This window comes from Diplotaxodon limnothrissa, linkage group LG20 (assembly GCF_057381915.1).
Source record: "Diplotaxodon limnothrissa isolate DT_005_m linkage group LG20, D_limnothrissa_male_GT1.1, whole genome shotgun sequence".
In the NCBI taxonomy this organism is placed as follows: Eukaryota; Metazoa; Chordata; class Actinopteri; order Cichliformes; family Cichlidae; genus Diplotaxodon; species Diplotaxodon limnothrissa.
Genome location: NC_140615.1, coordinates 32,352,987 through 32,367,688, shown reverse-complemented (window position 1 = coordinate 32,367,688; position 14,702 = coordinate 32,352,987). Strand labels below are relative to the sequence as shown.

The 14,702-nt window shown below is 41.1% G+C and overlaps 3 protein-coding genes across 3 annotated transcripts; 2 read left to right on the top strand and 1 right to left on the bottom strand.

Annotated features, from left to right (window-relative positions):
• Positions 1 to 509: 509 nt before the first annotated feature.
• Positions 510 to 1,368, top strand: g0s2 (G0/G1 switch 2). The gene is made up of 2 exons (XM_085344790.1): positions 510 to 576; positions 707 to 1,368. The coding sequence occupies exon 2, from the start codon at positions 725 to 727 to the stop codon at positions 1,076 to 1,078; it is 354 nt and encodes a 117-aa protein (XP_085200916.1). The 5' UTR covers positions 510 to 576; positions 707 to 724; the 3' UTR covers positions 1,079 to 1,368.
• A 403-nt stretch (positions 1,369 to 1,771) lies between these two features.
• Positions 1,772 to 8,778, top strand: taf8 (TAF8 RNA polymerase II, TATA box binding protein (TBP)-associated factor). The gene is made up of 8 exons (XM_085344569.1): positions 1,772 to 1,901; positions 5,247 to 5,406; positions 5,695 to 5,793; positions 5,879 to 5,941; positions 6,047 to 6,171; positions 6,285 to 6,432; positions 6,544 to 6,686; positions 8,353 to 8,778. The coding sequence occupies exons 1-8, from the start codon at positions 1,854 to 1,856 to the stop codon at positions 8,491 to 8,493; spliced, it is 927 nt and encodes a 308-aa protein (XP_085200695.1). The 5' UTR covers positions 1,772 to 1,853; the 3' UTR covers positions 8,494 to 8,778.
• A 173-nt stretch (positions 8,779 to 8,951) lies between these two features.
• On the bottom strand, positions 8,952 to 14,371 carry LOC146611267 (ciliary microtubule-associated protein 3). The gene is made up of 5 exons (XM_085344570.1): positions 14,222 to 14,371; positions 12,810 to 12,908; positions 9,509 to 9,642; positions 9,312 to 9,429; positions 8,952 to 9,017 (listed from the first exon to the last, which is right to left on the bottom strand). The coding sequence occupies exons 1-5, from the start codon at positions 14,369 to 14,371 to the stop codon at positions 8,952 to 8,954; spliced, it is 567 nt and encodes a 188-aa protein (XP_085200696.1).
• Between the last annotated feature and the right edge of the window lie 331 nt (positions 14,372 to 14,702).

The following is a 14,702-nucleotide window of genomic DNA, read 5'->3' as shown; positions in this document are numbered from 1 at the left end:
CAATAACTATTAACCAATAAATGGGGCTGGCTTTCCACAGCCTAGCATACTCTTATTGGACACTAATGAAGCTCTCCTGATAAAGATCAATATGCATGGTAACAAAGCACAAACCCAGGACTGTTGTTGTTCAGTGGTCCGTAACATGTTAACTGTCTGAATGTTAACATCCTTTATTTATTTATTTTTAACTTTTCTTAAACAGTGCCTGTGTGTGCTTGAAGAAGTTAATGAGTACCAACTAATATTGCAAAGCATTACTTACTGTCAGAACAATATAATGTTTACTGCATGAACTGCACATGCAGAGTTCAGGCAACATGTCACATCACATGCATTTCATCACATACAGGGATTGGATGTGTCTGCCCTTTTACCCAAACAAGTTCTAATCTCCAACAAAACAATTGGAGTACAAGTGGCCTCATGAATATGCATTGTGTCCCCAGTGTGGGCGTTAACCTGGCCCTGCTTGGGTTTAAATATGCAGGCTCTGCCTTTGCCTCTGCCTGCAAAGCCTGATTACTCAGAACGCACAGAAAAAGAGAATAAGAGAGTTTGTGCGTGTGCTTCGACGTAAGTATTATTCTCTTTTTTTGTGGATAGTAGAATTTTTGCATTTTAATTAAATGGATTAGTTGTCAGGAGTAAATCTTTGTTCTCTTTACAGAATATCTGGTTACAATTGTTCCTTTTCTTTTAACAGACTCATCGACAACACAATATGGAAAACTTTGGCGAGATCATCCCATTTGCTAAAGAAATGCTGACACAGAGGCCCAGCCGGAGCATGCTGAAGATCTACATGCTCGGCTCTACTCTGGCAATGCTTGGCATGGTCGGGGGACTGGTAGAGATGGCTTTCCTGCCCTTTGTGGAGAGAGATACTGAGGAGGATGAACCAGCAGAGCTTATCATCCTGAAGAAGAAGGAGAAGAAGCAGGTGCTGAAGCCACACACTGCCTCTGCTGATAGTGAAGTTGCTGATGTGGTGGATACAGTAATGCCCGAGGAAAAAGCCAAATATCTTTTGACTTCAAGGCGGAGAAGCTCAGCCAACCGCTTACATGCTTCTTAAAGAAACTTTCTCCTCTTCACATAAATGGACACTAGAGATGATGGTAATGTTGGTGAATCAAGTCATTGTGCGGAAATGGCCCATTCATTATTTCAAAAATTGGTTAAATGTGCAGTTTGCTCCTGTTGACTGGGTAAAAAATGAGATGAGATACAGTGAAGACTGCGGGTTACAGTAACGTTGGCTGCTGGGCAGCAGATATTTGTGAATGTGATGTGATAGATGTGATGTAAAAGTGGAATGTGTGTGATTAAATTTGTTTTGCACCCTAATAAAAATATATTTTTTTCTCCAAACAATTGTCTCAGACCATGACTTTAATATAATCTGTGGGGTAGGTTACTTCAAAGAGCGGACCTCATGTTATAATTAGCAAAAAGAGAGAAAATGTAACTAAAAAGATGCAACTGATCTTTTAATCTCATTTTTCTTCATTTAATGCAATAATTTTAGAACTATGACTGGAAAATATATTTTAAAAAGTATCACAAATACCTTTTTCCAAGTACTTATTTTGTATTACAAATAACTAAAAGCCTGTTATATTAATTTTACAGCAGAGGATTTTCACAAATTAGAAGCAAGTTGAAGCAGGTGTAATTTTACAGATGAACACTCGGGGGCGACAGACAAACAACGTGTGTGATACGATCGTGATACGGCGGAAATAACGTCATACAGTCGTGCCGTGTTTACCAACGGCGGCTAAACGGTGTTCGGAGAGATACAAATATAAATCTGCTCAAAACAACGAGGAGATTTCCAATAACTGCAGATGGCGGATCCTGCGGTGGCGTCGGGAGGCCCTCTGAATGCGGGAGCGGTAAGAAATGTTTTTTGGGTCACGGAGAGGAGGCGGATGTAGCATGTAGAGCCGGATTCACGGTGCATGGCTAACAGTCAGACTGCACTGAAGTCCTAATTCGATTTAACAACTTTAAATAAATATGATTTAGTCCGGTGAAAGCTTGAAATACGTTTTTATAGACTATAAGGTGGGTTAACTTTATCTATGTCAGTGCTTACCCTGTCTGAATAAACGTTTGTGTCCTTACAGTGACAGGAAGAGGTACGTTTCACATGTTCTTTAGTCTTAACTAGGGTTGCCAACTCCCTGAAAAATAAATAAGGGACACCTCGTGGCCAGGGCCGGGCAACCCAGTTGTCTTCACCCTTCCCAGTGTGGTAGCTCTTTTTTTGTGTGTGTGAAATTATTTTTTAACCATTTGACTTGAATTTGATTTAAGCAGATGCATATTCTTTGTGATATGACCATATGGGAAACAAATGATCATTTAGCCATTTATTTTTAGCTCAAAATGACAACATTAACACAGTAAAACAGGTCTCTTTCTTAAACAGAAGCCTGTCATGCTTAACTTTTGAGAATATAAGTAAATCTTTCTTTAAAAGAACTCTGTCCTGCTTAACTTAAAATTATATAAATTAATAGAAAGCAATAGAACGAAAAATATTCTTGTAACAGTGCACATATAGTGCATTTAGTACAATTGGCTTCAGTTGAGGTATTATTTCAGCTTTTCTAAAGCTAATCAGCTGCTCCTGTTTGTAAACCCGCCTGTTCCCATGATTACGCACCTTAACTCATCATCATTATTCATCTATGTATTACTTTTATGTATTAGTGATCTATTTGTTGTAATCATCTATCCTTGCAGTTGTTTCTTACACAAAATAAATGATATTATCACACTTCTGGCCACATAGCGCTGATATTGACTGCACATGCCCATATTAACTTTTTCCAGCCAGGTGTTTTCCTTTTCCCATTCTTCCCTTTCTCTGAGGGGAACAAACATTGCTGCTCTAATGCTGGGCTTACACTGTGCGGTTTTAGGCCCATTTTGAGCCGATTTTTGAGTCGTGCGACCGTTTTGGTGATCGGACCGTTTTTTGGCCTTCGTCGTGCGTCGTGTAGTATACGTGGGGTAACGAGAAGCGATTAACACCTCGAGCAGCTCCCGATCATCAATCGCTCGTGAGCCGCTCACACTGCTCACGCGCAAACACGTAAACGTCGGTGAAAAAGACGGAGCAGCACGGCTGTGCAGCGTGTGATCTGGACACAAGCGATGGAGGCACAACTTGTAGAACTTTGGAAAGCTCATCCGAGCCTTTTCGATGTGGCCTCACAAAATTATCACGACCACAACAACCGTGAAAATAGTTGGATTTACATTGCTGCTCAATCACAGCTGCCTGATCAATGTTTTTCATTAGCAATTTAGCACAGTTGATGGTGGTGGTGTGTCTGTGTGAGTGAAAGACAGAGAGCGACAGATTTTCTGCTATAACCTTCATTTTATGGAGGCACAGTGTGAGCACTCAGGTCGCATCAGAGCATCGGGCCGTATAGTGTGAGACCTGCATCGTGACCTACCAACTTCTAACCCCTGCGAGTCAATCGTGCAGTTTGAGCAGGAGCTGAATAACGTGACTGAAAAAAAAATCGCACACTGTTTGCCCAGCTCATTGGTCACAAAGCAGGAGAGGGGCTGGGAATTATGTTTTCAAACAAAGTGTTAATTCCATTAAAAGTTATAGACTACTTTTGAGTCTCACTGTATTACGGGACAAAGTGCGTCCCTTATTAGCTCAATACGGGACGTGTACTTTTGTTTCTAAATACGGGACAATTCCGTATTTTAAGGGACGGTTGGCAACCCTAGTCTTAACATATGGGCACATCCTCATCTAAATTACAGGTGTGAACAAATAGAGTCTATACCAATATCACAAACACTAAATTTAGGGAGAATGAAGGGTTTAGCAACACTTCTTGTATTTTTCATCGATATTTGGGGTAGACCAACAAACCGTTCGAGCGGTTCCCATCTGTCTGCTAACTACAAGGGATGGCTATTAATAATATTTTAGACAAGGTCAGTTTATTTATGTAGCACCTTTATTATTAATAATAAAGTGGCACAACCATTCAGTACGGTTTAGTTTTATTTATATAGTGCCAATTCACAGCAACACCCCCCCCCCCCCTTAAGGCGCTCTATATTATAGACAAAAAACCCTACAATAATACAAAGAAATCCAACAGTCAGACCACCCCTAGGCAGCTTTAATGTTTGTCTGTTTTGTTTGGCCTATAAAGTATAAATCGTGCCTATTTGGATCTAAAAATGCTGGCGGAAAAAAAACGAAAATTCAAAAAAATGTTTGATCTTTGTTGATATCCCTGACGTTTACATGAGCTAACCATGCCACTACGTCTGGATTCAAAATGTTGAGGACAGTCCAGTTTGTTTGTTTGTTGTTTTTTTCCCCAATAAATACAGCAGCAGATTTTAAACGTGTTTTCTGTCCACATGGTTGGGGAAGGTTCAGTGAGCATTTGCAGTATGTGTTATCACTTTGACTCAGAACTGTTGCAGGGTCTCCAGTGTAATCAATGGAGTGAGCGTTGCAGTTTGGAGCTGCTTTAGTACCTCAGGGACAATGCAGCTTGCTGCAGTGGCAAAAATTAAATCTCTCAATTACACAAATATATCTTACAGAAACATGTCCACCATCCTAAGCTCACTAAGAACTGGATGATGAATTAGAACAATACATTTTAATATTAACATAAAATTAATCATTATAGAATTGATTCAGATAAACAAAACGTCTTTTTAAATCACCCAGAGCCCAAATATTCTCCCACTTTCACCACCGGCACTGGGAATGTTTAATATGTCTGTTCAGTAAGGACTCTTGAGAAATGTTTGTGAAATGTAGAAAATATGACGATTTTGTAGGTTTAATGGCTCCTTGCCACTATATTTGTTAAAAGTCACATTTATTTCTAACATTATAGTAATAGCCCTCATAACCGTAGTGTATGTGCACATTGTTGGCATATTGGTGTGCCCACCAAGCAAAGGGAATAACATACACTGTGTGGTAAATTTGCAAGGCTTGGGTCATTACTCTCTGTTTGTTTTACTTCAAATTACAAAAGCTAATGTCCATGTGCCCCTTAGCTGTAAGTCAATTAAAGATTCTGGAACCATGTGTCTGTTTATTTAGCCTTTTAAAGAATCCTTTAGTCCCAAGTGTGTTGTGACTATAGTGAGATATTTTTCTCATAAAGACAACAGCATGTCTATGTATTTCTGTTGTATACCCTTATTCACATTTATTTTACTTCCAGCGAGGAAGTGCTGGTAAAGCAACTTCTAGCCCTGCAGAAAACTACCTCCTGGCACGCCGTCGCACTCTGCAGGTCGTTGTCAGCGCCCTGTTGACTGAGAGTGGCTTCGAGAGTGCGGAGAAGGCAGCTGTGGAAACCCTAACTGAGATGTTGCAGAGCTGTATGTATGATTTTTAAGTGTACACCATCCACTGGGAAAGCTGTAAATCTTTAAGTGCCACTTTTACAATATATATCTGAACACCAGTGCAAGTACACCTCACTTTATTTAACCTACTTTCTTAAATAAACACCAATGGGAATAATTTTGGTTGAAGTTGGTGAAAAAAAGCTGAGAAACTGACATAACTGAGCCCCTGTAGACTATTTTCAGAGCAGACGTTTCTTGAATTTGCAGTTGGTTGTTGATTCATGTTTACAGAACTGATTCTTTTTTCTCTGTTTTTAGATATTACTGAAATAGGTCGATGTGCCAAAGCATACTGTGAACACACAGCCAGGAGCGTCCCGACACTGTCAGACACAGTGGTCACGCTTATTGAAATGGGTAAGACCTCCTATAACACATATGGATTAAACGTTGCTAAGGGAACACAATACTGATTAGATTTATTCTGCTTGTGTCATTAAAGGTTTCAATGTTGATACTTTGCCCATATATGCTAAAAGATCACAAAGGATGGTCATAACTGCCCGTAAGTAGGAACTCAGCTCTCCATTATTAGTATTAAAATGAATGACTTGAGACCTTTTGATCCAGTGGTTTTAGATGTGAAAAATGTTTTATTTTTTAATTTCAGCTCCAGTGACAAATGCTCCTGTGACTCCCAAAGCGCTGTCAGCTGGACAGAAGCGCACACATCCAGCCCACATCCCCAGCCACTTCCCAGAATTCCCCGACCCTCACACGTATATCAAAACACCTGTGAGTCAGAACTTTTCCACTTCATCATGGAGATCCCTAGAAAGCTGGATTGTGTATTATAGAAGTAGAACTGTGCTAAAAAGTAAGCCACTTAAGAGTTTTTCTTCCTGTAGACTTTCAGAGAACCCGTGTCAGACTACCAAGTGGTGAGAGAGAAAGCAGCAACTCAGAGGAGAGACGTGGAACGAGCACTTACACGCTTCATTGCCAAGACTGGAGAAACTCAAAGCCTATTCAAAGATGACATCACTACCTTCCCATGTGAGTGATTCTCAGTAAGCTGATCTTTATTTAAAGCCAGATTATGTCTTGTGATTACTGAATGAAGCATGCTGCATTTTCACGAGTTCTGCTTCCTGTGATTGTCATCAGTAATTGCAGCGCAGCCGAGCACCATCCCATATCTCAGTGCCCTCCTGCCCTCAGAGCTGGAACTGCAGGCTCTGGAGGAGACGGACTCCTCTGAGCAGGATGACCAGACTGATGGCGAGAACACAGCAGGAAACGCCATTACTGTAAGTCTCCATGTCCGGGACCTGGTGTGCCATAGATATATATAGTATATATGGTATAAACAGAAATTGTAAAGCAAATTAATATCTTCTTGGGATATTTCACAAAATCCTGAATCTTTGTTAAATTAAAATTGTATCACACATTGAAATTTTAAGGAACAGAAAAAAAAATTGCTGCTGCTGGCAGGCGTACAGAATCATCTGATCGCTAAATGTTTGTGGATCTTCTCTTACTGTTACTGTAGTGACAGGGAAAGATCTGTTGCAGATTAGCCTGAACAAATTTAAGTGAGAATCTGATCTATTTCATTACCGTGATAACAGAATTCCAGGGTCATTTTTTTCAGTATTAAGCTCCATTAGTTGCACAGGGTTATCAGATTTTCAGAGAGAATATTGGTCTCAGTACAGATGCTCAAGTATATTAGCAAACACGTGGGAGAAGTTTCTCAGAAAACCAGTAGATTTTCTTAGGAACTGAAAGCTACTCAAGCCTTCCATAAACTTTAATAATGGAGCTTTTGTGAACATTTATTTGAGCTAATTTCGAAGTAAAAAGAGGCTTTATGAAACTGAAGTAATTTCAACCTAGGGGTTTTGATGTCATAGTGCATTTCCATGTTCTGGTTGAGTTCTGTTGCCATCAAGACATCACACAATTTAAAGTAATTGTTTTAAAATGGGAGAGTTTTGTTTATGCTGAAAATGTATACTTGAAAGTTGATATCATCCTCATATTTACCCTTTAAATTGGACCTATAATGCTTCTTGTTTATTTTCTACCCTGTCTGTTACAATGGCGGATGCTCATATTAAAGAAGTTTCAAACAAAGATTCAGCACAGGTGATCTGTGAGCCAAAAGCCTGAGCTTTTTCGCTCATAGGGTCTTGGCTCTGTATGATGGTGAGAGAGATGTAAGAGTGGATATCCTTAACAGAGCACATAGCTCTGGCTGTGAGCACAGAAGCCCCAGCCATCTGCAGTTTGTTTAGGAGGTGCTGCCAAATTTAAGGTGGCTGGATTTTTCTGGGGATTGATTTGCTTGAATTTAGGGGGGCATACAAAGAGTCCAGTAAAAGATTAATAAGGATTATTTTGAATGTTGTGCATAACAGCCCCCCTTTAAATGTGAAAATACAGCCAAGGAACAGCTCAGCTTAACAGAGTGACTAGAAATGGGATGAATTAGCTAGCAGCTAAACTATTAAAATAAAGCTAATGCACTTCTGAAGCTAGGAAACGTGCTTCATTCATTTAATACATACCAAAAAATTAAACAAACAAGTAATGTTTCATGCTCTAATTACTTATCATTAGTATCCTGGTTAATGCTGGAAATCAAACTTTCATTACTTTGATTTCAATGAATTCATAATTGTGTAAATTACTTTCAGTGTGTTGATAGGGTACCCGTGTGTCCATATTGCAATCATTATGTTCAGCTAAGCTAATCACATCTAAAGTGGCATTTATACATCTGCATGAAGCCCACACCCAGAGCTACATCATAACAGGTTGCATCCAACCCTAACTTAACTCTGATTCAAGTTTTCTATTTACCATGTAGTTATACGTTGGTACCTATGCCAACAGTTAGCAAGAAGTTTCCCAGAATGCCCTTCAAATATACCACTGCTAATATTGTTTTACATTTCCATCATTCAGGATGATCCAGGAGCTGACAAAGAGAATTCCATGCTTCCTCCCAGCGGCGTAGTTCCATCCACCAAGGCTAGTGAGGACAATGTAATCGACAATCCGTACCTCCGGCCGGTCAAGAAACCCAAAGTAAGGAGGAAGAAATGAGAAGGGACGAAAGTTAAAGAAACAGACTCATATCTGCTCCAGTCTTTGGTGCTTACAACAGTCCAGTCAGTGATTCCCTGCACAGGGGAAGTGGCCCGGGGTTGAAACCCGCTGCGTGAGCTGAGACCAGCGACTGCTTTGCCTCAGCAGCGGGACCAGTACTGCAGACTGACTTCCACAGAAGATGGCTTTTTTTTTGTTGTGTTAAGTGTCACCTTTTCAGCTGTTTAAAAATCTGTCCTACATTATTTTGTAAGCAACATCTTTATGTAACATACAGGTCACATAGGAATTCTGTCATTTTGTAATTAAAGGAAATTAAGTTTCTTTTAAAAAAGAAAAAAAAACCTTACATGTTCATATTTTGTTTATATTTTAAGGGGAAAGACAAAAAACAAAAAACGACATCTTCTTGCTTCGCCAGTGTCATGATAGGTTTCCATGTAAGACCTTCAGGGTTAATAGTACAAACTCAGGTAGGCCACTCTGTTCCTCTGTTTAAGGTACTCCTTTTCACTGGCAAGCTGTGGGAGGAAAATAAAATATGTATATCACTATTTTTTTGGTGCAGCAACATGTAGTTTTGTACAGGTATAGGTGACGAGCACACCTAATATTACACCAAATTAAAGGCTAACAGGCTTACAGTTAGTGAGTTTATCTGAGTAATCGTGCATAGAATCAGCACATCTACAGAGAGACAACATTTCTGATACTAGAGAGATATCTGTGGTCTTTATGTATAAGCTGGCTGTGCCTTTTAAGTTTTTGTAACAGCAAAATTAAGGCCATGAAATTTCTCAACTTGCTTCGCTCACCTTCACCCTGAGTGACTTCTTGCCTATTTGAGGCAGGCTGGACCAGTCTGGTCTCCCAAAGCACATGGGCCAGCTCACTTTCCTGTTTGTCACTCTGTCGTGGGCATACGTCCCAGGGCTGTGTCACAAAATAACATCTGTCAGCTCAGTTTAGCACCGTAACATTTCTGCCACGTGTCAGTTTCTCTCTGTCTCACCCTGGACTCCTCTCAGATGTACATGGTGTGGTTTTGAACCTCTGTGCTTTTGAGCTGAAAGCTATTTTGCCAGGAGGAGAGACCCTAGAACCACTTTGATCCTGCTGGTACTGCCACGGTGAAGGGGTCACTGCCTGGTGATCAGAAGGATTATAAAGATCTTGTATTAAGCATTACATATTAAAAAGCCAGTAGCAGGTTTATACTTGCACAGAAAATGTTTTGACAACCCCCCCAACAAGTAGAATACAGCGACTTCTAACTATGTGACTTAATTTGGTTTTAATTTCACCAGATAGCTGACAGAGTAATGAAGATTTATTGCCAATACTGTAAGCAGACCAGTCATGCTAATGTAAACAGTCAGAGCAAAGGCCCATTAAGAACCAGGAAAAGATTTCATTTTCACATCAACAACTTTATATTAAGTGAAGGGCCACTTTTATTCTTTCATACCCCACAACTTTAGCTAACTTTAACTGTGTAAAAAAAAGATGAAAATTGCAAGCATAAAATACTTCCATGATAAAATTCCCAGCTTTACAGTATTTTTTAAGCATGTTTACATCCTGGAACTCATCTGAATCACTGAACCTCTTGTGTCCTCTCAGTCCTTTTCGAAGCATTTGAAAAAAAAACCATAAAACATGGTTTGTCCAACATGTTTATACTCAATTTTAGGTGAGCAAAGTTCCAGTCTTCTGTTAGTCTGTTACTTAACACTAATTACAAAGTATATGTCTTTGCAAAGCACCTGTCCTGTCTGTTTGCTAATGACAGTTGATAAATTAGTACTCTACTCACTCATCCTAATTATCAATGGTGTAAAATTTGGATGAAGTCCTCTTATGAGGCCTTGAGCTGGGCATTTTTGCCACCTTGGTGTTTTCATATCAGATGTGATAACCGAGGAGTGGATTTAACTGTAAAACCACAAACTCATCACAAATTGAACTTAAGCTCTTTTCTGACTCTTGGAATGATCTTATTTTGAAAAACTGACTTAATCTTCTGTTCAATATAATCAGAAACTAGTGCACGAGTTCCCAAAGTTAACAGGAAAGTGTTTACTAAGGATGCAGAGCAAGGTGGCCAAAGGCCAATTTCTATCCAACTGGAAGTCCTTTTCCAGCCACAGAGGTCAGACCTGGAAGCTCCCTCCATCTTTTATACATTCTATCGTCCTAGTATCATTTTTGCCTCAAAAACCCCCAATATATTTAAAAATTACAATACCATGATAACAACTAAAAAACCTTTAAGAAACCGCTGGGCAATATGAAGATGTCCTAAGATAGTCACTTCATGGCAACATGGAAATAAATGTAGAGGTTTGGGCTAAACTGTCGTAATATATCAAAATCTGAACCTTAAAAAAGACTGAACTCATGAGAGGATTTCCAAAGAAGAAATCAAGGGAGCAGTAGAGTGGCTTTCTCACAGGCTTCTCTTTTTGCAAACCAACTTATGTTTGTAACCACTCCTGCTGGCCTTAGAAATGACACAAATTTCAGACACTTATGCAGTGGAGCTAGTTTCAAGTCCTGGAGGCATTGACCATTGTTAATACAGGCGAAGGCTGTAAGTACAGTGGGGCAAAAAAGTATTTAGTCAGCCACCGATTGTGCAAGTTCCCCCACCTAAAATGATGACAGAGGTCAGTAATTTGCACCAGAGGTACACTTCAACTGTGAGAGACAGAATGTGAAAAAAAAAAAATCCATGAATCCACATGGTAGGATTTGTAAAGAATTTTTTCGTAAATCAGGGTGGAAAATAAGTATTTGGTCAATAACAAAAATACAACTCAATACTTTGTAACATAACCTTTGTTGGCAATAACAGAAGTCAAACGTTCACTATAGGTCTTTACCAGGTTTGCACACACAGTAGCTGGTATTTTGGCCCATTCCTCCATGCAGATCTTCTCGAGAGCAGTGATGTTTTGGGGCTGTCGCCGAGCAACACGGACTTTCAACTCCCGCCACAGATTTTCTATGGGGTTGAGGTCTGGAGACTGGCTAGGCCACTCCAGGACTTTCAAATGCTTCTTACGGAGCCACTCCTTTGTTGCCCGGGCGGTGTGTTTTGGATCATTGTCATGTTGGAAGACCCAGCCTCGTTTCATCTTCAAAGTTCTCACTGATGGAAGGAGGTTTTGGCTCAAAATCTCACGATACATGGCCCCATTCATTCTGTCCTTAACACGGATCAGTCGTCCTGTCCCCTTGGCAGAAAAACAGCCCCATAGCATGATGTTTCCACCCTCATGCTTCACAGTAGGTATGGTGTTCTTGGGATGCAACTCAGTATTCTTCGTCCTCCAAACACGACGAGTTGAGTTTATACCAAAAAGTTCTACTTTGGTTTCATCTGACCACATGACATTCTCCCAATCCTCTGCTGTATCATCCATGTGCTCTCTGGCAAACTTCAGACGGGCCTGGACATGCACTGGCTTCAGCAGCGGAACACGTCTGGCACTGCGGGATTTGATTCCCTGCCGTTGTAGTGTGTTACTGATGGTGACCTTTGTTACTTTGGTCCCAGCTCTCTGCAGGTCATTCACCAGGTCCCCCCGTGTGGTTCTGGGATCTTTGCTCACCGTTCTCATGATCATTTTGACCCCACGGGATGAGATCTTGCGTGGAGCCCCAGATCGAGGGAGATTATCAGTGGTCTTGTATGTCTTCCATTTTCTGATGATTGCTCCCACAGTTGATTTTTTCACACCAAGCTGCTTGCCTATTGTAGATTCACTCTTCCCAGTCTGGTGCAGGTCTACAATACTTTTCCTGGTGTCCTTCGAAAGCTCTTTGGTCTTGGCCATGGCGGCGTTTGGAGTCTGACTGTTTGAGGCTGTGGACAGGTGTCTTTTATACAGATGATGAGTTCAAACAGGTGCCATTCATACAGGTAACGAGTGGGGGACAGAAAAGCTTCTTACAGAAGACGTTACAGGTCTGTGAGAGCCAGAGATTTTCCTTGTTTGAGATGATCAAATACTTATTTTCCACCCTAATTTACGAATAAATTCTTTACAAATCCTACCATGTGGATTCATGGATTTTTCTTTCACATTCTGTCTCTCACAGTTGAAGTGTACCTCTGGTGCAAATTACTGACCTCTGTCATCATTTTAGGTGGGGGAACTTGCACAATCGGTGGCTGACTAAATACTTTTTTGCCCCACTGTAGACAGTCCAAGTGGAACGACCCTTAGGCTGATATACAGTAAGGCTGTTAATACACTTCTTAATGTGCTCTCAGTATAACAGGAAACTTCTTTGTGTAAACGCACCTTGTTACAAGGCGGAAAGCGCACAGCAGTCCTTGCAGAGAGACTATATCCTTTCTTACTCCCAGGTGTCTTCTGTATGTCATAAAGTATGGTGCCAAACTGTGATAGAAAGGGCAAGTTTATTAATGGAAAATACAAGAGAGAGGTAAAGAGGAGAGTGCAGGCAAGGTGGAGCAGGTTGATTTGTAACAGAAGGAAAGCAGCAAAGTTGAAAGGGCAGGTTTACAACGTGGTAGTGAGACCTGCTACAATGTGTGGTTTGGAGAAGGTGGAAACAAAGTTAAAAGGGGCAAGGCTGAGGTGAGACAGGATGTTGAATGTGAAGCACAAGACAGGAGAAAAACAGGAAGACCACAGAGCAGCTTCATGAATGTAGTAAAGGAGGATATGAGGAGGGTCTGTGTGACAGAAGAGGATATTAATATTGGGTCAGATGGATACTTAAAGGGTGCAGCCGTTAAAGGAAGAGGAAGCAGATGTTAATGAGCAAGGCAAACTATCAACAAACATTTAGAAGCACTACTTTACAAAACAAGTATGTAAATAATTATTCTGAATATACCATTCATTCACCAAAAGTCAGCCGAAAAATCAAACCTCGCAGCTGGCCTGCATCTCAATGCACTTACTGTAGCTGACTTATTTTAAAGCATCACCTAAATTAACTTTAACGGTCACGTGGACATAAAAACTGCATGCATAGAAAGAAAGGGGAAAAATAGGTAAAACAACTTGTGAAAGTACCCAGTGGCGGCCCTAGCCTGTTTGGCGCCCTGGGCGAACACTCCCTCTACCCCCCCCCCCCCCCCCCCCCCCACCCCACACACAAACAGACAAAACATATTATATATATTGTTTGTTTACTTGCACTGCTGTAACTGGGGCCTCGTCGTCTCGTCTCTCTATATACTGGACTGTAGCGGAGATGACAATAAAGTTTACTTTGACTTCAGCAGCAAGCAGGTGCACCGAGGGCTCTCGCACTCACTTTTCTATAGAATTTCGAAAAAACATCGGTGCAAATTATAAGTCTGTATCATAATGTCTGGTGTTTTCGTGTTTGTTGGTTTGTTTTTATTTTGTTTTATTTTGCGAGTTGGTTATTAGATGCTGCTCCAGCTGGTCAGAGAATCCCCCGCCCTCTCCTCTCTGCGCCGCAAGCAGCAGGCGCACCTCGCAAACGGAGGGCGCCCTTACTCCCAGGAAATGGGCGACAGAAAACCGATCGGTGCCTATGCCATTCCCAATATGCGTTGGCTGACGTCGGGGCAGCATGAGTACGAGCATTTATTTTTTTTTTTTTTTGCCGATGCCCGTGATGCCGCCCCCCACCACGATGCCGCCCCGGGCAACCGCCCGTATCTAAAACCGCTACTGAAAGTACCCCTTGACTCTTTCTCTCTCACACAAACCTCGTGGTTGTCATAGCTTCCCGGGCCGACATGTGGCGGTCCCTGTTGTGACATTTGGTTTCCCAGCCGGTCTGGCGCGTAATGGAGAGGAAACAGCCTCCTCTCCAGTGAGCTCCCAAAACATACTCTCTGAGCAGGAGCGGTCAGCATCGTTGAAGCAAACGTTTGGTAACGTAACGAAAACCCAAGTAGGAGGAAAAATACTGCTAGCTACTTTCTAGCTGTCCAACACCTCTGACCGTCGTAGCGTTTCTGCTTGCTGTAACTATGGCAACCGAGCAGCATATCCTGTTCAACGCTGATTGGTCAACTTTATTAAAGCTCCCACATTTCGATAGGCTTAAATTTACATTATGCGTGGCGGATAGCTTGTATTTATGCTTGATCAAGAGTTGGGAAAACTGCACTCAGTTAATACACATCATTTTTTCATCCCAGCGATTTATGCAAAACATTGAACCTCTCTCGTTTTATGAATTTG

Bases quoted from the DNA above. Each gene is read 5' to 3' on its own strand.
- LOC146611267 (XM_085344570.1), bottom strand. From the start codon at position 14,371: ATGCTGACCGCTCCTGCTCAGAGAGTATGTTTTGGGAGCTCACTGGAG. The intron at 12,909-14,221 runs GTTTGTGTGAGA...TTTCTATCACAG, and splicing joins GAAGCTATGACAACCACGAG to TTTGGCACCATACTTTATGA. The intron at 9,018-9,311 runs GTGAGCGAAGCA...TTCCTCCCACAG, and splicing joins AGAAGTCACTCAGGGTGAAG to CTTGCCAGTGAAAAGGAGTA.
- taf8 (XM_085344569.1), top strand. From the start codon at position 1,854: ATGGCGGATCCTGCGGTGGCGTCGGGAGGCCCTCTGAATGCGGGAGCG. The intron at 6,172-6,284 runs GTGAGTCAGAAC...TTCTTCCTGTAG, and splicing joins ACACGTATATCAAAACACCT to ACTTTCAGAGAACCCGTGTC. The intron at 6,687-8,352 runs GTAAGTCTCCAT...TCCATCATTCAG, and splicing joins CAGCAGGAAACGCCATTACT to GATGATCCAGGAGCTGACAA.
- g0s2 (XM_085344790.1), top strand. From the start codon at position 725: ATGGAAAACTTTGGCGAGATCATCCCATTTGCTAAAGAAATGCTGACA.